Genomic DNA, 24,374 nt, shown 5'->3' on the forward strand with positions numbered 1-24,374 from the left:
TTTCTTAACTTTTTTTTTTTTTTTTTTTTTTTTGCACTTTAGGTACAGATACAAGCAACGTGACATTCAAACAGCCAAAAGTTCACAGCAATAGTACCACTTCTTCTTCCTGGAGGCTTCACTCCAGCGGATGAGTCGCTCCTTTAAGATCCACCGTCCTTCTCTACTCGCGATCCTCCCGACTGTCCGGGGCCGGGTCCGGTACACGATTCCATACCGAAGGTGGCTACGAAAAAGTAGCAGCAGCAAAACAGAACAACCACTGACAGGATCCACAACTGGAATGTCAGCCGGGAGACGAGCGGGATCTCCAAACTCCCAGTGTGAGGTAACAGATACACAACATGACCAGCATTGACTGTTAAAAGTTTGGATCCAGCCTCGCATTAAAGCACCCACTTGTTAGCACCAGGAGTCCGGAGGCCGGCACCCTCGGAGCAGACGGCGAGGGCGAACCAAGCGCTCCTTAGAACTGACCAAAATTAGGTCGGATTGTGAATGAAAACGAGAAGGAGCAAAGTGTGAGCATATTAGTTGTAGATATCAGGAAAACGCTGCCAAACGTTACGTGGAAGAATTTAGGTTTAGTGATTTTTACCATTTAGAAACAGAAATCCACCTACTTCACTTATTTAAAGTCAATGAGTCAACTTTAGCTTTACACTCAACGAACAATGGCTAGAAAATAGTTCCTTGGCTTTCATGGACGATAATGTTACTGACAAAAGTGATGGACGACGACACAAGTTTGTGAGTTCTAGATGGTGGGTGAATAAGCTTAGACACAAGAAGATCAAAGAAAAAATGACTTGCTACATTTAGCATAGCAAGCTAAACCCAACAAAACTATTATCCCATCATGAACTGTAATTTGTTACCTATTTGTCTTTGAACGCAGCACCACTGTTTCTTTCTCACTTAAACAGGTGACTTCACAGTACGTCTGTAAAACGAACTTTTCCCCCCAAAATTAAAAGGATTTTTTTCTGGTTTCCATGTGCCTTACTTGGAGATGGCAACACAAATTGCTAAGCTAACCTTGAACAGGCTTTATCTAATCTCACATAACGTTTGGCAAACAGTTTCTTTTTGATTCATCTCAGATTCTGTGTCATAGATTCCAGGTTTGATTCCTGGGACGGTCTTGTCGTGAGTATCACGATGTGGAAAACAGGTGAAGGCCGGTTAGGTGAATGTCAGGAGCAAACTAAGGCACAGAAAAAAAATTCTGGGATGTTTTCAAAGTCGTGCTACAGTATGTTTGATCCAGAGATACAAGTTCAGGCTCACATTCCCTTCGTGGCTCTTTTTTTTCAGGTTGTACAATAAATATACAGTACGCTGACTGGGCTTCTCTGTCGCCTTGGTATTTACACGAAAAAGTGCACAGAAGCCCAACAAGTCCGACAGCACCGTCTCAGTCCCGGCGTTGGAGAGGAGCCGCCCCCTCCTTCCGTGTCCCCTCGGAGCGACGTGTCCAGCACTTTGGATTCCTAAAATACTCTAAGAGGGCGACTCGCAGCAACAATAATTATTATTATAATAAAAAATCTTCTCCAGGTTGCACTTCACAGAAGTGGAATTTAAGAGTTTGTCAGCGGAGCTGAGCAGTGGTGGAGGAGGGGGGGGGGCGAGCAGATGTTTCCTGACACTTGCAATGTCCTGCGCAGTGGTCAGTGGCCCTGGCAGGTCTTGCAGCACATCTGTCTGAAGTAGGCTCGACTGCAGAACTTGAACTTGAGCACCAGCGGACAGTACGCCACCTTGTTGACGTCTTTGCACTCTGTGAACACACAACACAGTCGTGTAACAACAACAACACACATCAGACCGTCAACGACGTCAAGGTTTTACTGTCAAATCTGGCCCACGTACATACTGTGTTTATTTATTTATTGTTGTGGTTGAATATTTTGCTTGTCCTTACAATTATTTTTTACTTTCTGATATTTTGGAACTAACTGCTTATTTTTGTTCTTCTAATATATAAATATCTTCATTATCTTTGTATTTTACATATGTGTTTATTGTAACTCACCAGCTTTTATCAGATCCACAGGTTTTCTTAATTGAACTGTCATTTTGTCTCAATTGCCCAGTGTTCTTCACTAAAATATTTCTTTCATGTACAAAAATATTTTTGGGATTTTTCAAAGAACCAAATAATTTCTCGAGTGACTAATTAATTCTATAATTCTGCTTTCTTTTATTATTATTATTATAATGTTTTTATTATTGTTATTCTTCATACCTAATATCAATCGATAACATTTAAATTCTGCATTAAGTGTGTCACAAAATAAAGTCTCTTGCAGATAAAACATGCCCACAAAAATAAAGTGCACAAAAAGGTGAAAAAAAAGATCAGCGGTAAAATAAAAATTTGGCAGAGAAAAATTGCTGATAATGCTGATCTCTCTGTTTTATTTTGAAATTCGTCTTGCAGACAGGAAGTGGAGTCACTTCTGAGGAACCATCTTGACTCATTAAAGATGATCCTATGTGTGACCTGAGTCACTCAGAAGGACTCGGAGCTGAGTCTTGAAGTGACCCCCCACCGAGAGCCACTGCCTCAGACTGAGAGGTCCTTATCCAGAGGTCAGAACATAAAAAAAAAAAAGCATCAGATTCTCTCAGACGTTCTAAGATTTTCAGTTTCTTATGTTTTTGTCTCTGGAATCTTGAAAATCCTTTTTTTTTTCCTGGACCAGTCGTCTCAAATGTGGTGGTTAAACTTGTGAGGCACAAAGTGGGGATAACCTGTCACAGGAGGTCTGCAGCACCTCCCTCAGAGCGGCGCTGAACACGGCTGCAACTATACTTGGACGGCGAGGAAGGGATTCTGGCTTGTTCTCCAGCTGGGCGTCCTGCCACCGCTGCGACACACACGAGCTGCTTTTTGGATGCTGGACAGGCAGAGCTCTAAATGCCTTATCACGATCCGAGTGTCTTCCCTTATTAGGCTCTGGCCGCGGCCTCCGCGCGGCCCAATGAAACGAGACGTTGCCTCACCGCTGTCCGTAAAGGAACAATTAGCCCACAGCTAATCCCATTAGCCGGCCTGTAAACGCTGCTCACGTTTTTTTTCCAGCGCGCTGATCGAAGAAAGCTCCTCTCCATGCATCCATCAATCACGCGTAAGTGTATATGCAGAGTTGACCAGCGGCCAACCTCGCCGGGAAGTTTAATGGAGCCGGCCAAGTGTGAGGAGTTCATCATCCCAGCGTGTTTAGGTCGACGCTAAGAACCTTTTTTAAACCGACGCTGCTGCAGATGCTTCTAGGGAGTGATGTAGTTCATCTATGATTCGTATTTCAATAAATAATGTATCAATCAAGTAATTACATTTTTGATATTTAAAATTAAAATTAAAATATTTACAGTGTGTGTTCATTTTTGTGTTGCAATTCAACTGTCGACCGCTAGATGGCGTTACATCCACCGGAACTAAAGGATCATTGAAATTCTTGAGATTCTGGAGATGACTGAGGGCAGTTCCAACTTCATGAGAGTCATGTGACCTGTACACACCACAGTCAAGTACTTGGACAATAATCCAAATATATCATACAGTATCGCAATATATCATATTGTTGCCAATGTATCGTGTAGTATCGTTTTCCAAGATCTCAGCTAAGGTCTAGATTGTTAAATTACTTTTTGTTATTTTGATGCCATACAAAAAATATTCTGAAAGAAAAAAACATCCTATAATATATGTCATGTGCTATCATGATGTTGGTATCAAAAACACAGCAGGGAGTTAGCATGAAGTTGTACTTTCAAGATCCCTAAATTTGACTTCAAGCTGAGTGAACCCTCCTGAGTGTACTCACCATCGGGGTTCAAGATGGGCGTGGCGTCGCACTTGCTCTCGCACTGCTGCATGGTGGCGGGCCGCAGGGACTCGGCACACTCGCCCGACGGCTGCCCGGTGTACGACAGACACTGCACCGTCCTCATCTGCTGGCCCAGACCACACTGGGCCGAACACTGGAAGAGACAGAATAGAGCCGAGTCAGGCAAGTGGACCGGAGCCAGGAGAGGCTTTCCCGGTACTTCTGACGAGGAAAACACAACCCAAAGAAACGCTGATCGAATCAATTCATCAATCAATCAACATTAGGACCATGCAAGTGGACAGCGTGACCGTGACTGCGCTGGCTTCCTGTCAGCAACTGACTGCGTCAATTTAACTTTCCAGAGATTTGATTTTACCGACTTCTACTCTAATTCCTCTGCAGGAAGAGAGCATTAGCTCCGGACATCATGGTAAATGATGTGTTTTGGTCATAATGGAGCCATTTTTATCCTCATGTTTGGACCCGCTGGACTGTTGTCCTTGCAAACGTCGACCTCATCCGGCACTAAGTGCCGTTTTTGATAAAACACTTCTTTCAAATAAGCGATTAAGGCGAGGTCACCGTCAGCTGGCCATTTTCTAATTGGCTAATCGAATCTAAAGTCTGCGACTCGCTAATGTAAGTACTCTGGGTACAAGCATCCAAAACGGCTCCGGCTCGTCATTAGTCTTTTGAAGTAAATTCTGGAAAACCAATTAAGAAAAATGAATATAAATCTTCATCCTGCTTATTCTTGGACTGGATCCTCCCACAGGACTGATGTCTGCAACAATATGTCTTAGTTACATTTCTACGATGAGTGTAGGAGATACAGTCGCGACAAAGGAATGTCTTGACTATCGTCCACCTGTGCAATGTCAGGTCAGGGATCAGCACCTGAAGAAAACATGTTCTGTATTCCCATAAATCTTCTGCCACCCATTATTTAAGACACTAGTAGAAGGTTCAGTATCTCAGGTATTGATTAAAGCTAAACAGGATCCAGGATTCATCCTCAAATCTCCCGAATGTGAGAAGAATACAGTTTTTTTTGTGTATGAAGTCATGGACGATCAAGCAGGAATGGAATTGATATTTCAATTTCATTCCGATGTTTCCTAGAGAAGATTTATGGATTGAATCCCGACTGTCTTTAAAAACGATTGTGCCGAGGCAGTTAAAAGATCATTCAAGCAGGAAATGGGATTTTAATCGGTTCTAGACGGCCCTTGAAGCACCGCCGTTGTACGGGACATCCTACCGAGTCAGCAAAGTTATGCTAAAATCAAGCTGTGAGGCACAAAAAGAGCTGCTAAAGTGCTTTAAAGGACTATTAAACCACACAGAGGACTTGAAGGACACGACTCCAGACATCAGCAATGGATTAGGATAAGAACTCCATAAGAAACATTTGTTCATTATATTGCAAAACAAAGTGTTCTTGGGTTTTTTTTTTTTTTTGGTTTTTTTTTAGAATCCCTTATTAGTCCCGCGAGGGGAAATTCAACCATTCACACATACTGATGGGAGTAGGCATGCACACTTGCGCCAAGTTCACCATCAGGAGCAATCAGGAGCAATCAGGGTGAAGTGTCTTGCTCAGGGACACAACGACACAAGCTTGTCTGGAGCTGGGATTGAACCTGCAACCTTTTGGACTGCAGGCAACCACTCTACCATCTGAGCTATGTCGCCCCATTATGTCTATGTCGGGTTTATGTGACGCAAATTATACACAGAAATCCGGAGAGTCAACATTTGATTTGTTTAAGTGGTTACAACGAGTCCTGCACCTTCACATGTCTTCGTCATCTTCGAGGCAATAATTGGACATAAAACATGGACCAAAGGAAGACAAAAGTTGAAGCATAAAAACTGTAGCTAATTTACACCAAACTTCTCAACTTGTCTTGTTTCTTCTTCTACCGCTACATCCAGGTTTAGGTCACGGGGGCAGCAGCCTGAGCAGGGAGGCCAAGACTTTCCTTTCCCCAGCTACATCATCTAGCACTTCCCTGGTGATCTTAAGATGCTCTCAGACCAGCTGAGAGACATAGTCTCTACACAATTTCCTGGGTCTCCCCTGTAGTCTCTTACTATTGGGACATGCCCTGAACACCTCACCAGGGATGTGTCCAGTAGACATCCTGATACCCAAGCCAGCTCAACCGACTCCTCTCAACATGGAGCAGCAAGAACCCAGTCACCCTCAGAAAAAAATGTTTTCTTCTAATATATACATATACATGTATGTATATACATAAAAAACTAATTTAGACCGTTTGTACCCACAATCTTGTTCTTCCAGTAAATACCAACCATTCGTGAGGGGACAGACATAGATCGACTGGTATACAGAGAGATTTGACTTTTGGCTTAGCTCTCTTTTTTATCCCCACTGATGGGTGCAACATCCACATAACTGCTGAAGCTGCCTCAATGCATCTGTCAATCTCCATTTTTACCTTACTCGTGAACAAGACCCCAAGATACTTAAACTTCTCCTCCTGGGACTTGAAATCAGAAGTGCTGATTCTCATCCCTGTCGCTTCGCACCTGGTTGCAAACCATTCCAGAGAGAGCGGATGAAGTCAACAGGACCATGTCATCAGCAAAAGCACTAACCCTAAGCCCACCAAACTTGACCCCCTCCATGCCCTGGTTTCTTTGTTAACTTTTTTTTATATATTTAATTTAAGCCTTTTGAGACATGGTTGATAATAACTGGACAGTTGGTGGCAGTTTCCTGATGTTTTGTACGCAAAGTACAAGTGAGCAATTATCAAGGTATCTTAAATGATTTGTGGATCCAGATGGTAATCCACCCAATTTTTTTTTTTTTTTTACTTTTGAATAATCAACATATCCTAAAACATTTTAGTGAATGTTAATGACTATTATATTTATCTAATTATCTGTTTTTGAGTCATTTTTCATGTTACTGTCTTGGCTGAAAGAAAAGACATTTCAGTCTAAAACATAAAGAAAATTGACTTTAAAGAATTCAAGTTCTTGAAGACTAATATACTAAATGATAACTCTATTTTTTAAATCTACAGTCAAAATTGCAGAACGCAAAAATATCTAATGTCAAAAGTCGATAGTTTTGTTGATTTTAAAATGCAAATATGTTGATGAGTTGTGTTGTTTCCTTCTAGCTCAGCTCTGTTTGCAGTGCGTAACATCAACACTTCGGTTAATTAATTCCCGCATGGTAACAGATGACATTGAACTCTGACCCCCTAACTCAGCGGCGGTCTTCAGCTCCGTCACTCATGTGGCAGCGTTTAACCACCAAACACAAACAAGCTTTAAAAGCGAGCGCACACCTGTCACCGCGTTAGAGCAGATGCCAACACACCTTCAGCACAATCTACACCTCATTGCCTCACACACACACTCGGACCGAACACCTGCTCGCCTTCAGCCGGCGTATAATGTGAAGGGTCAACAAATGTGAGCAGCGTAGCGGCTTCTGTCACCTTCGATGATCCTCTCTGGCTGCCGCACACCCGTGATCCCACATGTCATCCCTTCCCAATTAGAGAGTCCTTATTAGGGCCCACCATGACAGATGGTTTACGTCAATGGCGCGACTTAAGCAGGATTTTCGAAGTGTTGACCTTTAGGTCCGCTCATTGGCAACAATCTCTTCTTTCTGAGTCTCCGGCGAGAAGCGAGCTTGTAATTACAGCTAAAGTGAGAGGAGGTGGAGACGCCTGTGCGCACACCTCCGCCGAGCCTGAGAAAGTGCTGTGTAACTCCAGCTGTTGCTCCGCCAGGCATTAACCTCGGCTCACGGCCCGCCCTTTGATGGCGCTCGCTGAGGTTATCAGTCAGCTCCGCTCTGTTTATGACTGTTTATGGCACCGATGAAACCGTAAAAGCGCACTGATGTCTGACCTTTAGGTTTTCAGACGAAGAAAAAACCATGACATCACTGTTAACGCGGCATCCCAGCGTCTTCTAAACACCAGAGCGCACTGTTTAAAATTCCTCTTTTGCACTGAATTATTAACAAACCCTGCAGAATAACAAGCTGCGCTCCTTGACGCACACTTCTTGGCGACCCCTCGCCAACGTGAGTCAGAGCCGTCGTCGAGGGTTCAGAGCTTCGCACTAAGTCACGTCAGACCGAGCTCAAGAATGCGACTCATCACTCTTCCACGGAACTGTGTTCATGGAAGTGACGGAGGGGTCTGGTCTGGGGAGATAAACTTGAAACGGATCACACACTCCAGACCTGGTGTGGAACCTGGACCGGCTCACAAAACACAGACGCCCTGATGCACGTGTGGATCCAGCAGGCAGAGGTTGAACTGTTCCCTGGCAATGTAACCAAACTACAAGGATTCTTTTAGAGGACCTCACAAGTGACACCATTATTTTTAACCCGTTAGGTGAATATTCTAAACTGGTGGACGTGGTTCTGATTTGATTTTATGGCTGTGACATTATGTTTTTGTCTCTATGTCAGGATAACCTTTTCAATATCATCACTATGAGGCTTTTAATTAACAGTTAACTCAACTGTATTTTTCCAACTTACTAACACAATAAAAAGTCTGAACAGACAAGATTAATCAAAGTGAGATGATGAGTCGGAATTATTTAACAAACTTTCACTCCTGGACATTATTCTTTTGTTGACAAGTAGAACATGTGTGAACTTAAACTTAAGATGGTTTTGATTGAGACACAAACATGTCAAACAGAACTGGTCTAACTTGAATTAAATCACTTTCACACTCGCTTTCTGACTCAATGAAAACTATTCAACTCACTCCACACTTGTTTTGCAACACTCTCCTCATCTCACTCCCTCTCTGTGAACTCACAATCTAAACCATGTACGTACAGCAGATTCCTACCATCTTCAAGAATGCTTATCTTTTGGAGAAATCTCACTCTTTCCTCTTACATTGAATTTTCTAGACACTCTTGTCAAATCCTGTCAACGGCAGCGTCACCTATTAAGATCTAAAAGTTGATTTTATTTTTGGTATCCTTAACTCATGGACCTTGACCAGTCCCTGTCCAAGTGTTTATCAGCTACTGCAGCTAACCAACCTTCATTTCCTTTGGTAGACCTGGAACCTACTGCTACATCTCGATCAACTACAGTCCAGTTCCAAGTACAGTGATAGTTATTTATGTTAGCAACAAGACAAACATTTGTATACTCAATGCTAGCGGAGGACAGGAAATTGCTGTTTGTTGCTGCTCATCAGCAAAGCAAAGAAGCCCTGCTTACACTTTTCTTCACACTGTTTGTGTAAACCAGAGACCAAAATACATCTTAATCTCAGATCTTTCTACTCCTGTTAAGGCTGAAGAGTCGGTGTTAGTCATTGATTCAACCTTTTTTCAAGATGGCGGCACACAGTAGAACAGTAGCTTCTTGAGCTCCTGGGTTGACAGCAAATGACAGCTTGATTATGGATTATAATTATTTTTATATTATAAATATTTTTTACACAATATGAGCTCTGAACTAAACTTGCCAAACTAAATCTCCTGAGGTTAACAGCCTGGTGCAGGTCAGTATCGAGACCATAGACAACATCAAGGACCAAATGAAGAATGGCGAATGGAGTCAAAAGAGAGGCAACTAGCGATTTGCTAGCGTAGCTAACTTCCAACAGACGAACAAACATCTGTGCTCTCAATGAGAAACTTGGTTTATGAACAACAAATTGATCTCAGCCTTCCAGATCAATTGTCTACACTGTGTGGACTGATTCAGGACTTCCATCCTTCTCCATGATGTAGCTCATGTCTCATGTTGTTTGTGTTGTCGTATTGCTGTCCTCGCCAAACCCCAGGCGCTTATTTCACTTAATTCAGTCATCGAATGGAAAAAAAATCATTGAATCCCTGAATCCCGAAGATGGAAAACAAGAACCTACCGGTCCCCATTCACCAGGAATCCAGCGTGGAGGAGGACAGCGGCCTAGGCTGCAGCGCATTCGGATAGGAGGTTTGATGTTGCTGGGACAGTGCGCGGACGGGAAGGCTTTCGTCAGGTCGCTGCTCTTACAAAGGACAATGCGGTGCTTAAAGCCAGGACCACATTTGGGGGTGCACTGCAGAGAGAGTTAGAGGAGGGTTGAGCTTTGACCTGCGGCGAACACCTGCTCACGCCACTGTCTCACCTCAGACCAGTCCAGGGTGACCCACTTGGGCGGGCAGGACTGGTTGTTGCAGGACTCCTGCTCGATGGGTCGGTGTGTGAGACAGTGCGTGTCCTCCAGCGTCTCCTCCTCTGCGGGTCCAATCTTCCGGATGCACAGAACGGTTCGCGTCCTCGTGCCGCCGTCGCAGCTCTTCCCACATTCCGTCCAGTCGCCGATGAACCACCTGCAGGAGAGGATTGGCAGAACATAGTAAGTCAGAGTCACATTATGACCACCTACTGTGGTGTGTTCTCTGGTTCTCTGGTACTCCAAGAGCCCAATCTTCCTGTTATCGAGTCATCCTAAAACGACCAGACTCCCTCAAACTGCAGACCACCTCTAATCATTTAAAGGTTGAACTAACGCTCATGGAAACTCTTGGACTAGCAGACGTCCTTCACCTCCAGAACATTACTTAATCCTCCGCCGTATCAGCAGGTTTTGGTAAAAGTGCAGCGCAGTGAGAAATGACATCATGGGCAGGAATGTATACAGAATTAACGACGTGTTCAAACATCTGCGTTGGCTTCGTGGCCGCAGCCCATAAAGCCCTGGATCTCCTACAACAATGGTGTTTACATGGCCCAGTTCAGCCGGACTTTTCCCCCCCTGGCTGCAGAACACGCACACATACCGGCATGCGTGAACACACACTTTACTCTGGAGCGCAGACACACACATTACTCTCGCCAAGTCTGACAACAAATTGCAGATCAAGCGATAAAATCGTTTACAAGTCTCGGTCTGAAGTCAAGTCAGCTGGAGGTAGAATCGCCCGAACCAAAGTGAACAGGTCTTAAATCGAGTCTGCTGTGTCACTATCAAGGACAGTTGACCCTCAGCAGGTCGGGTCAAGTCCAGTCAGGTCTTAAAAAGTCAAAACAAGGTCATGACCTACAGGTTTTGATTGCAGTTATTAAATCTTGAAAGTCATTAAAAGTGTCTCATGTCAGGTCAACAGCACATCTCCTGTAGTTATGACCCAAATTGTTTTAAAACATTGAGAGTGTTGTCCAGAGTCATAAGTACATAAATGGCTCAACAAAGCCACAAGATCGTCAGATCAAGATGCACAAGTCACACGTTAAGGGTAAGTCAAGACTGACTTGGGACTACCAGCTGGGAAGTCTGACACAGAGGCGGAGGTACGTACTCTGGAGGACAGGGCTCGGTGTTGCAGTCTCTGGGGTTCTCAGGAGGTTTGCTGTCGGGGTCACAGTAGCTGTTTTGGACCACAGAGTTGTCGTCCAGCCGCTTACACACAAGCTCCTGCTTCTGGGACCCTGTCAAGAGAGGGAAACACCGTTTAAGCACACAGGGCGATCTTCCGACTTGGAAACCGAGACTCCTGTCGTCATGGTGAGCGGCGTGTCTGGGACACAGATCCAGACTAGAATTCCTGCTGCTCCGCCGGATAACTTGGCAAATCACTTTTACAGAAGCAGCAGCTCTTTACTTTGGCTCCTGTAGGAGGGAGTGAACGCTACTGTACGTGTGTGTGCACTCGAGAAAGAATCCTCTGGGGACGTTTCCACCAGCAGACTCGTCTGGCAGTCGTAATGAGATATGGAGGCGAGTGCGTGAAATATAGAAAACGTGTGCTCGCGGGAGAAATGGGGAGGAAAGAAGGAGTTTCTGTCAGAAAGTGTTTGTCACGGGTTTTATTACTGCGGTGATAAATATGAACAACAACTCACGTTTAGCTCAGATTGTCAGGATGAAGTTACCGCGGTCTGAGTTGAAGCCAGAGAAACTCTAACGTTCTGGTCCAAAGAAGAATCTCAGTCTAGTATGAAGTTCACCAGAAACTCAAGGCCCGAGGGCCAAATCAGGCCCGCCAAGAGGGTTTATGTGGCCAACAATGACATCAACAAATAAAAAGATATCGACAGCGGGTACTTTTGATGAAGTGATAACAACAGTGTACCGAGAGTTATCTTTTTCAAGAGTATAAAAATAAAATATCTATATATCCAAATACAACAAAAAATAAAAACATCATGGAGAGACTGGAAATATATGGAATCAACATCGACTATTAGCATCTTATAGCTCTCATAAAAAGCTTGTGTGACATTTAAAAATATTTGTTTTTACACTGTTAAAAATGGGTTATTTACATTTGCTGGTTGAATAATGAACTTTTTTAAAGAAATCAGAGGGCCACATGAATCTGCTCTATTGCTGCAAATGGCCCCAGGAGCTGACCTGCAATGTGCATTGACAGCGTCGCTCATGGTCAAATAAATATAGATCTGCTGGGCGTCTTTGTAAATCAGATCCTTCTGATGATTTCTTTCAATTTTGCATGTATTTTTAACCGTGTATTGTTCTGTTGTTTAAGCGCCTTGTGACCCTGGTCTGCAGGACAGAACAGGATCCTGGATATAGGGTTAAAGTCTTATATGTCAAATACGGGATGGAATAGAAGATAATTTCCTTCGCAACTGCAATATTTCCACAGCACTATCGAAAGAGGGAAGTCTCACCTCCGGCACAGGTGGCAGAACACTCAGACCAGGGCAGGTGGTGCCAGCTGAAGCCCACCTCGTTGTCACCACTTCCTGTTCGCTGGATTGGCACGTTGAACTTGTACTCGATTCCCAGGTTCTGTTCCTGGAGCAGGATCTGAAAAAAACATGGACGTCATGAGCCTGGATATAATCACATCCCGTCTTTTTTGACACACTTAAAGTTATTTAGCTGCAAATCTTTCACCATGTGTAAACAGTACCAAAAACATATTCCACCAACATCACTATACTTATTCTTGTTTAAGCCCCAGAACAAATGTGTTTAACTTGTATTTCTTTATCAGGATTAGGGTCAAGTAGAATGATCAAAAAGATTAATTAAGTGTGTAACATATTGTTTCAATTCTATTGTAAATATGAACCTTTTAAGCTATGTTTACCAACAACATGGACACATTTTCATCAATTTGTGTTAACAACGTTAATTTCTTATTTAAAAATCATCATTTTTGTCTGTCATGCACATACCGCCATGTAACTCTGTTACAAAGACACTTTTACTTTAAGAGACATCATAGACAGATGACATCATTTGAACCCTTGCAGGAGCCAAGATCTCAAGCAGACAAGTAACCACAAAGTTTGCTGCATTTTGTGTTCGGGGAGTTAGCTAGAGGTTAAGTTAATTAACGTAACAAGTACGAGATAGATTAATGTTAATTAACTGTAATTTCAAGTGAAGAAAATGTTAGACAGAATGCTATAATAGCTAGCTCAGCTAGTGGCCTGTCCAGGGTGTCCCCAGCCTCTGACGTAACTCAGATGAAGATGACGTTACCATGACAAACAGGTTCTCCGTTGTGGGCCCCAGTGCCTCCAGAGACTCGGGTTCATCCGTGGGTCTCTTGTAGTGGAAAGCCGTCCCGGCGATGTCGAACTTGCGCGGCCAGTCAATGGTCCAGGCGCCGTTGATGTAGTAATCGTCTTCCTCAGACTTCAGTGCTGCGAGACAAAGAGCAGTGATGTTGGAGGATGATGTCACCGGTGTCAACCCCTCGTCATCTCAGCAGAAACACACACGTGCCTGTGGAGGCGCTCACGTGCACGGAAACGTCCACCGATCTAATTTGGGAACACAGGGGAGGTGAGAGCCAGGATCTGATCTCAGGTCATGTTGTCAAAGCAGAGGTGAGTCTCTAAGCACAACAAGCTATAAATACACATTTTCTCGCTGCTTAATTAGAGGCAGAGAATCTGCCCGGCTGGCCCGAAGCCTCCACCTGCAGATTAGACCTCACTGACACTGTTCACATCTGAATGTGCTTAGAAGAAATGAGTCGTATCCATGTCTCACTTCCCCAGGCCGGCTCTCTGTGTCTGGTCCTGATTTTCAACAGAACGCCTGGTGAGTGTGAAGCAGCTGGGATGAGGATCAGCTCCTCTAAATTTGAGGCTCTCTGTGTGAAATATTAGCTCCAGATTATAGATGAGAATTTTCTTCAAGTTGAGAGGTTCAAGAATGTTTGGGTCTTGCTCATGAGTGAGGGAAGCAGGTCGTGGTGAAGAAAGAGTAAAAGACAAAACTCCCTGATGATGGTGGATTTTTCCTCTCAAAAAAGTTTTGTATTCAGAAGCAAAATTCTTGAACGTCAACATGGTATTTCAAGGTTTTTCCATTGTAACAATGCAACATCGTAATTACGTGACATTCTGTCAGTATTACTTTGAGGTAAAATTGTGTATGCAGGTGGAGAGAGAGAATGTTGTGAAGATTTTAAGGGTAAATTTAACCAAAAATATCTGTATCCCTAATGGCATTATGGTACTGAGCACCATATGGTACCAATCCCAAGATCAATCCCACAATCAAGAGAAGACAGTTGAAGTAGCTTTGGCTCATGTTCAGGGTGTCTTTTGGACGAGCAGAGCCAAGACTCTCTGGATCAGACCTCAGAGTTGTGAACACCTGGACTGTTTTCATCTTCTTCTGTTTCTGTATCTGGACTTGTGTGATTGTTTCACAGCCACGTCAGCATGTTGGCCTTCACAAGTGATCATGTCTCACCGATGTAGTTCTTGGAGATGGCCGTCTCCTTGATCTGGATGTGAACGGAGCCTTTGGGGATCTGGACCACCTCCATGTATCCTGCAGGAGGAGAAAAGAAGCTGTTTTAATGCTGCAGTACCTACCGACGGTACCTATAGGCCAACATCCAAATCACCCAAAAAGGACAGAGCAGAGCCACAGGAGGACCAAACCAGTCACACATGCAGACTCAGTATTTTTAGCTGGTTTACGAGTCATACCATAGAAGGAGAAATATGTTTTCCCTCCGCGAGGCTCGTATGGACGACCTCAGGCTGCCGCCAACAGCCAGACTTCTGATTTGTTCCCTCTCTGCGGTGTAATCAGTGTGTCATATTTTATTCTATATTGCAGTGACGCTGCGCTTTAAACTCGTCAAAGACTCCTTCCAGCTGCGGCGGAGGAAGAGTCGCGCGTCACGGCTCAGGAGAACCAGCCTGACAAAAGCCAGATATCGAACGCAGAAGGAGGACACTTCATAGAATGTGGAGCACCAGGAGCGATTGTGACCCTTTATAAACAGGCTCGGCTCTATACGCTCTGATTTATCCATATGAACTCGCTATTGTCCTCACAGCAGCTTTTCTAGTTCCAAATAAACTTCCTGAAGTCCTTTTTGTGACCTTTGACATAATTTGCATCACCAAAATATGACTTTCAAATGACATCACTAGTCTAGATTTATGTCATGATTGAAACTTTTGTAAATTAAAAAAAACAACAACAATGCTACTGTCAAACCCACATGATTTTTTCTTTTCACATTGATAGTATTTTTCTCTTAGAGAATTTGGTGTTTTTGGCCAGATTTCTTTGCAACATTAGACTCCTCCTTCCCTTATTTTTTTCAAGCAAATTTGAAAAAAAAACATTATTTATTAGTACTATTCTTTCTTTTTTTGTAACTAGTGATTCTTTTTTTCTTCTTTTAATTCCCTTACCTTGTTTTTTGAGTTTGAAATCATGTTTTGTGATTATTATTTTTTCTCACTACATGTTTCTTATTTTCTTCAATATTTTCATAACTGTTGAACATTCTGCTTTTTTATTCTCTATTTTTTCCCATCATCTTGTTGAGAAGTTGAGAAAATGTTTGTGTTTTGGAATGGAAAATGGAAAATGGAAAAGTTTTGGAATGTACTTGTATCCTTTTTAACTGTTTTTACCAAAATCTTGATTTCGGACATGACTTGTCCATCACAAACTACAGTTCTGCGTATACCGACGCATGTTGTGTAGTATTGTTAACACTTCAATGTCAGTTACCAAGGAAAACGATAAAGATGAGTCAATGAGGCCTCATGAAACAGTTTCATAGTGAAGTCACTGTGTCATGAAACAGTGTCTTTCCTTTGAAAGGCCACTAGATGGCAGTCTAGGTTTGAAAATGATGAGGTTTCATTGACTTAGTAGATCAGAGCCAAAGATTTTAAAGCAGAGAGTGACATCTAGTGGCCTTTTAAAATGAAGACACTGTTTCATGACACAGTGGCTTCACCTCCAAACTGTTTCATGAGACCTCATCGGCCCATCGCTAGCGTATACCGACGCATGTTGTGTAGTATTGTTAATAGATCAACATCAGTTAACAGGGAAAACGACAAGGGTTTTTCCAGGGAGCTCACCTCCTCTGGGCAGCGACTCATTGAAAAGTCCCTGGGTGGCTTCACACGTGCTGCCGTCGCCGCCACACACTCGACACCGATCCTCCTTGGCATCAGATCCCAGGATGTTGTCGCAACCAACGTGCTGAGAAACAAAAAGTGCAATTAAAATATGAAAAGAATGGTAGAGATTTATCCCTAAAATACATTTTACTATTACTGCCATACAACTGGACTGGAGACCTTTAATTGAACATGTTATTTCTACATGCTAACGCTGGGTGCATGAGCATCGAAACAATCAGAACACAACAAAATCCAACTCAACAATAGAAGTTTTTCTTGTGTGTTTCTGGAAGATGTTGAGGTTTATTGCTTCTTGAATTGATATAAAAGTCATGATGACGTCTCACAATGTTATATTGTTGAAACTACGTCTCTGTCAGCAACAAACTGCAAATAACTGCTGACTGCGTCTTTTACGAGCGCACAAATCTGCTGCTTTCCCTCTTCAGAACGAGCACACCACCATGATCGAATCCAAAACAAAGATTGTTTTATTTGTCCTCTATGAAGCTGTGGCGGCCCGATAAGAGACTCCGCTGAAGTTGGCGATCACAATCAGAAACTCGGCGGCTGGATTGTTCCTTTGGAAGAATGGCAGGAGCTTCTGCTCGTACCACTTTCACAAGTGTTTCTGGGTCAGCATTTGTTTCTGCCATGAATATATTGTGTTGGTGAGCAATAACTTCCTGCTGAGATACGAGGGGAGCCCACTTCTGCCAGGAAAAATGAGACATGTGTATGTGCTCATCATTAATATACTGTATTCTTACTTGATTTTTATTCATTTATGTTTAACTTTTACATGCAGTATATGTTCAAAATAAAAATCTTAACCATCGAAGAAAATCTTATTTTCTATAGATATCTATCATCATTCTTTTAGTTTAGTTTAGTTTATATTTGTATAACTAAAAATGAAAAACTATCAAAAGGTTCATATTTAAAAATGACCCTTATTGAAAAATATATCAAATGTAGCTTTAAATAATTTGCAACATTGTTAAAGTAATTGTTGGAATAATAAAATAGGGTCAAATAATAATAAAATAAACAAACAACAATTTGGGATTAACTGTATGACAGAAATGACTAGTTGAGGTTAGAATTTTTTTTTTAAATGGCATGGAAAAACACTTTAAAAGGAGTATTGTCAATGAATTAAAACATAGAAAAACAGTCATAGAGAAAACTTTTTAAAGGTTTAAAAAACTTGTCGCTGACATGACATGGATTAATGGCCAAAGGTCACAGCGGGTCTCACCTTACACTCTCCGTTGATGCAAATGTCCAGAGAGTCGGCGTTACAGCGCGTCCCGTCGATGACGGCGGGCGTGCGCTCCGTGTAGAAGTTGTAACCTTCAGCCAGACAGTTGAGGGCACAAGGCTTGACTCCACCTGTGAGCACAAACACATGACGACCTCCATGTACTTCCACAGAGAAGACATCGACGCTCCTGAACGCACCACCGGTGTACGGCTTCCAGTTGTAGTATTTTCCACGAAAAGGCATGTTGTCGAAATCGGCGCACTGCTTCTCCCGAAAGTCACGTGACCCTTCAGAGCAGCCCTGAGACCACAAACCAAGTCAGTTAGGAGAGGGAGAAGCAAGGGAAGTAAAGCTGCACAGATCATTCTGGTCAGCACGATCTAGAACACTGTTCGCTGCCAACTTTACTGCTGTGAAAAGGTCCCTGGAAACCCCCGTAAACCTACTCCCTAAAGACAAATAAAAGCCTGCAGGTCAAAGTCGTATTTCAGATGAAGTAAAGATGAGGCAGAGACACTTTCATGACCACTTGTGTGTGTCAGGAAACTGCAGCCCATCACTCAGAGGAGGCTTGAGTTAATGTGTTAAGGTGGTCATAATGTTAAGATCAAAGATCCAGTATTCTGATGAATGTCTGAGTTTATTATTGTTTTTACACATTTATTGTTTGATTTGAGTTTGTTCTTTGTTTTGTTTGCTGTCCATAAATGTGTCAACCTCATTTTTGTTTGAATCGTTGGGGCAGCAAAGATGGTGATAATCATGGTTGTGATGATGAAGATGATGATCATAATCATGAAGATGATATTGAAGATGAGGATAATGCTGGACATGATTAAGATGATGAAGATAATCATGATGATATTCATGGTGATGATGAAGATGTTGTTGATTATAATGATGTTGATGATGAAGATAATGCTGGTCATGATTAAGATGAAGAAGCAGGTCATGATGAAAGATGGTAATGATGGTCTTGGTGATGATGACCATGACCATGACCATGACCATGATAATGACGATGACGATGAAGATGATGATGAAGATGATGATGATGATGATGATGATGATGATTATTATGACGATGAAGATGATAATGACGATGACGATGAAGATGATGATGATGATGATGATGATGATGATGATGATGATGATGATGACGATGAAGATGATGATGATGTTGATGATGTTGATGATACAGCCGGTTGTGAAGATAATGACGATGATGAAGATGTATCTGCCACTAGGACAAGACTGTTTGATTCACATTGTATTCTCATCCAAGCAGAGAACTAACAACCTTCCAACTTCAATCCTCATTTCACGCCTCAGAATGTCACTCTGTTTCGCTGCACATCACATTGAGCAGAGAAAGAATCAAACTCACATCAGTGTTGCAGGATCTGTAGCGCTTGCGTTCTCCGAGACAGTACTTCCCTCCACCAGAAGGTCTGAAAGACAGAGGACCAGATAAGACTCTCATCAGATAAGACTTCTGCTGAATCGTCATTTTTGTCAGAGAGAGAAACATGAAAGAGCAGAAGTGAATTTCAAAACATTGCACAAGAGAATGTCTTGCTCAAGGGCACTCAACAGTTAAACATGAATCAGTGGACTCTAAATCACTCATTGTTGAAGTAGCAGTACTACAATTTTTAGGTGTGTATTACTTTTGGAGGTGAAGTATCAGTGTTGAAAACTACAAATGTATCAGCAGGAGTTAAGTCACGGTAAGAATATAACTATTATTATTATTATTATTATTATTAAGTATAAGAAGTAACTTTACATTACATTAAACATTTCTGTTGAAAAAAAAAATTAAGTGGAACTATTACACAAGTTTTAGTAGTATCTGCAATTGTACCCAGAATAGGTTTAAGTATAAATAACAACACTTAAAACATAAACACGTTGAATAAAAGATAAGAAAGATTAACTGTAACCTTAGGAAGTATTTCAAGTAGTTGGTGCAAAATTACTTTTTCTATTAGCTGACTACTTACAAACTTCAGATTTGTTTCTAGTGGCATCACAGTAATAATATGAACTCTGAATGTTTAAATAAAAGCAGTAAAAGTATTCTAAGGAGCTTTGCAGTACTACTTGTAGTATTACTAGCATTATTGTTAGTGTGTTTTAGCACCGACCGACTCAGTGTGTCCCCAAAAGACCAGGTTCAGATCTGACTCCAAGTTTGACTTGTGAGAAACACAGAAACACACACAGACACACACACACACGTCCACACTCAGACACACACCTGTGGGCAGGACCTGGGTGTGTGTGTTCAGCTGGTTGTGGCTTACTTTGCCTACTTACGCTGGGCTGTCACAGTGCCTCATGGAGGACGAGACGCCGCCCCCGCAGGTCCGGCTGCACTCGCCCCACGACGACCACGGCCCCCATCCTCCGTCCACGCTCTGAGGCCACGTCCCGAATGACACGCACTCCCCCTGGAAGCACCACTGTCCAGAGACACACATTGTTCAATGACAGACTCTGCAACATGTGATTACTCTACTGCTCATGCTATCATTGCACCCCGGATCTGTTATTTCACCCCTCGACTCGTCTCTCAGCTGCACTTATGGATGAGTCCCTCATTGTTGTTCAGGAGGAACTGGTTGTTAGGAAGATTCATCATCGAGTCAAGTGTTGTTGCCAACACTGTGTCTACATGAAGACAGTACCGCAATGAAGTACTAGACTTTGTAGTAACAGTTGTGGATCATAATACCAAATGTAATTGTGAATAATAAACCTTTCAGTGGACACTTTTCAAAGAAAATCCAAAAATAAAATCCTAGATAGAATCATCGTGTTTATATTTATTCATACATTTTAACCAGGTTTTAATCATATCATGATTTAAATAAAGCTCTTGATAGTAAATAGTAAAAGTTACCTTTCTTAACTAAAAATCATAAATTACGTCTGTAATTCCTTTACGTTCCACCTCGGTCCACTTTCTTTTTGTTATTTCTACAGTAAGTGACATCACAGACCGATGACATCACTCAAGAAGTTAATAGGTAGCAGTCAGAAAGTACTCATTGTTGAAAGTTACTAGAAGTTATAATAGAAGTAATTGCTGTGGAAATTGGGGGTGTTAGCAGTATAGCTATTGGTGAAACTTGGAAAAACCAACTGGCCAATAAATCACAGTAGATGTCGAAGTTGTTCATGAAAGCAGCACCAGTTGTAGAAGTATGTACAGTGTATTAGTTAGAGTAGAATAATGATAATAATAATAATAATAACAAAATAAATCTGAGGTGAGCTCGAGATGATAAAATACTACTCAATTGGTTTGAATTTAGATGCGACAGGTAAAGTTGACCTTTCACCTTTGTGCTTTAGATTGTTTAAAATGAGAAAGAGTAGAAACACAAGTATCAAAGATTTGAAATCATAGATCGATAGATGAACTATCGACTACAAACACATTCAGAGAGAAGAATGTCTGGATGAATTACACGGTTCCCAATCCAGACAGGACGTGAAAGGAGGAGAATATATAAGTAAATATTAATCAGTCGAAAAAAATCAAAGCAGTAGTAGTAGTTGTAGATAATGTAAGTGTCATAATAGTATTAGTATAGTAGTATAGTAATTAGTATTAGAAGTAGAAGATGAAGATGTAACAGTAGTGGTTGCAGTATTCTTCATAGAAGGCGTGGTGACCTTCGAACTGGTAGAAGTATCTCTTTAGCACAACTAGAGGTAGTATTAGACGCAGTAGTAGTGATGGTAGAAGAAGATGTCCGTTTGAAGCCGCAAACAGAACCGATATATGTCAAGGTATTCTTCAAATGTTTTCAGTCGTGGACAGACCAAATGAAGCACTGAAGTGAGAACTGGCTGCAGCACATCTGGACCACAGAGCTCATCTGGTACCTGCGTTACTGGACGCTGAGCTGGACTCGGGAGCGAGCCCGTTGTTTCAGGGGAGCGCTAAGCCCAGAGCTAAGCCCTTCAGAGACGAGGGGATCAGTGACGGCCCTTTGTCTCTCCAACTGTGTCAGTGGGTTAAGAACTCGGAGACACCGGGGGCGGTCAAGGACTCCACTCCGTCCTGAGACGCTCTCTAAACCAGATTAGCGCGGGAAGCTGAAGCCAGATTTGCACAGCGAACACGAAAGGACCCAAGCAGCGAAAACCTCTCTGTTACACGCAGGCTGAAATTTGGCTGACGTCCATATTCCTTTGAAGCTGTCCCCCCAGACAGCGTACGCCAACGGCTCTCCTAAAGCTTCACCAAAGCCCCCCAGGATCAATCTGGGCCCCCCTGTGTTGTCCGCAACTCAGTCCATGGGCCCCGGCCCTCAAAGGCTCCAGTCAGCTAACGTTAATAAGCAGTGGCAGCTTGTGACACGCTTCTATTCTTCTCTTTTGGGCCGCGGACTGTCCCGCTACAATAGTTTCAATAATCCATGTTACTACTGTCTCCACTAACCTGGACAGCACAGCAAACCTACAGCCGGTCCCTGTGTGTGAAAGGCAGTGTCACCCGTTCATAAGCAGGGCTGAGCTTCTGAGCTAATTTTGTCGACTCATCTTAAGCCAGAGCCAGACTGAGAGTTTTTGAAAACCTTGAATGACTTGACCACCAAGTCTGAGGACATGAAACATCGACACAAGCCGTTAACAAGTCCTAGTTTCAAGTAGTTCCGCAAGGAATGATTTAGAGAGAAGGACTCCTCGGTTCAACTATTAGCAGTGGCTATGCCAAGCTATCGGCCTATGGACTTGTCAATATCAAGCTTTCAACTTTAGCTAGGCAACAAGCCACCTTTGGGATGTTTGAGATACACACTGGGGAACGTCTTAGCGTCTGGCTTAGCAATAGGACGCTGCGCTTTGGTGAAACACATTTTGGTAAGACCATGCTTTGGAAATAAAATGTAGTCGTTTTATTACAACCAGGGATTAAAAGAGACAAGGAAAAGCAGCAAGTAAGACAGGAAGGTAGGTTAGGTAAAAATATTTTGGCGTGGCATCCTAGCAAAGGTGATGCCAAAAAGCAATGAAGGAAAAGTGGTTGTGGTTGAAAATCACACTGAACAGTATCCAATGGTTGAATCTTGAACTTGAAAAAGTTAAAAACCACTTCAAGGACAAAGTTGAGAATGAAATGGAAAAGTGACCATCAACCAACGCTTAAAGGTAATGATTGTGGTCCTTCAGAGGCAGAATCAACATCATCTTCCCTAACCAAAGACATTTCTCTGCCTACCCTAGTCAAGCCATTGGAGGACACTACTAAGGTTTTCCCTAAGGTAATCCAAAGACTGGCAGGCATGCCAACAAAATAACTCAACTAGATTCTGTCACTACTTTGAGACTTGCTGAATCATTTTTCTTAGAAAGCCAAGATACCCAACTCTAACTCGAGTAGTTAACATGATTGTAGCATAACCATTTATCTAATCATTCCTCAGGAGCTTTGCCTTTGGCTCAGCTCTTAACTCATGATTTATTCATCTTCATTGCATGCTCTCTCATCGACAATACCTTAAATGGATTAAGGTAAAAGGAGATATTGGCAGAAAGACCAAGGTACTTACCCCTTTCTCGATACTGCCAGTCTGGCATAGGGTTCCCTCTGCGGCAGGAATACTGTTGGTGACACAGCGGTTGCTTTTGCTAAGGCACCAGAGCTCTCTACAAACTTCCTAGGAAAGACGGCAAAAGCAAGTTGGTCAGAAAAAATCCATTTGGCAGCTGAATCCTGAATAGCAAGACGTGTGATTCAGCCACATGCTTTGGATCAGACAACATTTGAAAGGTCATTGAGGGCCAGTTTAGTGAGTGAGGAATGAAGAGTCAGCTGGATCAACGACATGACGAACTCACGCAGCATCGTGACATCAGCTCGGCTTCTTTGGGGAGATCAGGAATGAGGAGTCGGCCTCCCAGGTCTTAGATAAAGACCTCGCGTGGGCCTGAAAAATGTCTCTCCTCTGACTGAGACGTCTGGATAAACACGTCTTCATACTATCCTCATTACTCATTCATTTAAATCTCAGATATAGATGTTGGGAAAACTCACTGGACTCATCTCCTTTAAGACACATCACTTGCTCCATCAATCATCAAATTAAAGATTCAGACGAAACAAAACGTTGTTGTGCATCGGACCAACATTTTACTCCTACTGCTGGCTAGTTTTATATTTTGACACAAATATTCAACGTGAGGTGACCAATTTGACATATTAACAGTAACACATTTCGGTCTCTGACTTTTTTCCTTGACTTGTTGGAAAGTCATTGTCCAGGTGTTTGTAGCTGATGTTGTAACATTGCATAAATGAAACTTAGCTAATATTTCTTCATGATGGGTTTTGATTGAGATCCACATGTGAAAATGTGAAACACAATGAACAATTGCTTTTTTCTAACAAAAAACTAACAAACTTTCTAACCTTATAATCACAACCCGCTCCAAAGTCTTTTTTCTAACATTGTGATCTCTTTGTCTCGTTCCCACTCTGTGATAACAATGCTGCTGCTTCTGTAGAATAGGTTTATTTTCATCAGTAAACACGCCCATGTCATACACTTCGCTTTGCATTGGCTTTCTTAAGCCCATTTTACTCTTTGTGCAGGTGAAACTGGTCTGTGTTTGCAGACGTGGCAGGTGATACTGAAATTGTAAGTCTAAGCTCAATCACCTTGTTCTTAGTCTTTTAGATATTTAATAGTTTTAATTTTCTAACTCTTTGAGGAGTTATGGTCAAGTGTAATCTCTTCATCTTAATAAGTCAGTAGTAACAGGACCTAATGTACTGTAACAGTATGTTGTTCAATTATCGACAAACCAGATTAAGACAGTGATCACTAATAAAGTTAAC

At 42.3% G+C, this 24,374-nt stretch overlaps 1 protein-coding gene across 1 annotated transcript in view; it reads right to left on the reverse strand.

The window, feature by feature from the left end:
- Window positions 1-24,374, reverse strand: part of adamts6 (ADAM metallopeptidase with thrombospondin type 1 motif, 6) — a 49,178-nt gene continuing 24,804 nt past the window's right edge. The window contains exons 12-25 of the mRNA XM_087791951.1: window positions 23,086-23,193; window positions 19,838-19,983; window positions 18,903-18,966; window positions 17,713-17,815; window positions 17,510-17,643; window positions 16,204-16,327; window positions 14,558-14,638; window positions 13,331-13,494; window positions 12,508-12,646; window positions 11,172-11,301; window positions 9,998-10,202; window positions 9,752-9,928; window positions 3,837-3,993; window positions 1-1,783 (exon numbers count right to left, since the gene is read on the reverse strand). Of these exons, the coding sequence (XP_087648077.1) occupies window positions 1,674-1,783; window positions 3,837-3,993; window positions 9,752-9,928; window positions 9,998-10,202; window positions 11,172-11,301; window positions 12,508-12,646; window positions 13,331-13,494; window positions 14,558-14,638; window positions 16,204-16,327; window positions 17,510-17,643; window positions 17,713-17,815; window positions 18,903-18,966; window positions 19,838-19,983; window positions 23,086-23,193 (1,842 nt within the window). The 3' untranslated portion in view covers window positions 1-1,673. The remainder of the gene's footprint in view (window positions 1,784-3,836; window positions 3,994-9,751; window positions 9,929-9,997; window positions 10,203-11,171; window positions 11,302-12,507; window positions 12,647-13,330; window positions 13,495-14,557; window positions 14,639-16,203; window positions 16,328-17,509; window positions 17,644-17,712; window positions 17,816-18,902; window positions 18,967-19,837; window positions 19,984-23,085; window positions 23,194-24,374) is intronic.

This window comes from Callionymus lyra, chromosome 5, assembly GCF_982586985.1.
Source record: "Callionymus lyra chromosome 5, fCalLyr1.hap1.1, whole genome shotgun sequence".
NCBI lineage: Eukaryota > Metazoa > Chordata > Actinopteri > Syngnathiformes > Callionymidae > Callionymus > Callionymus lyra.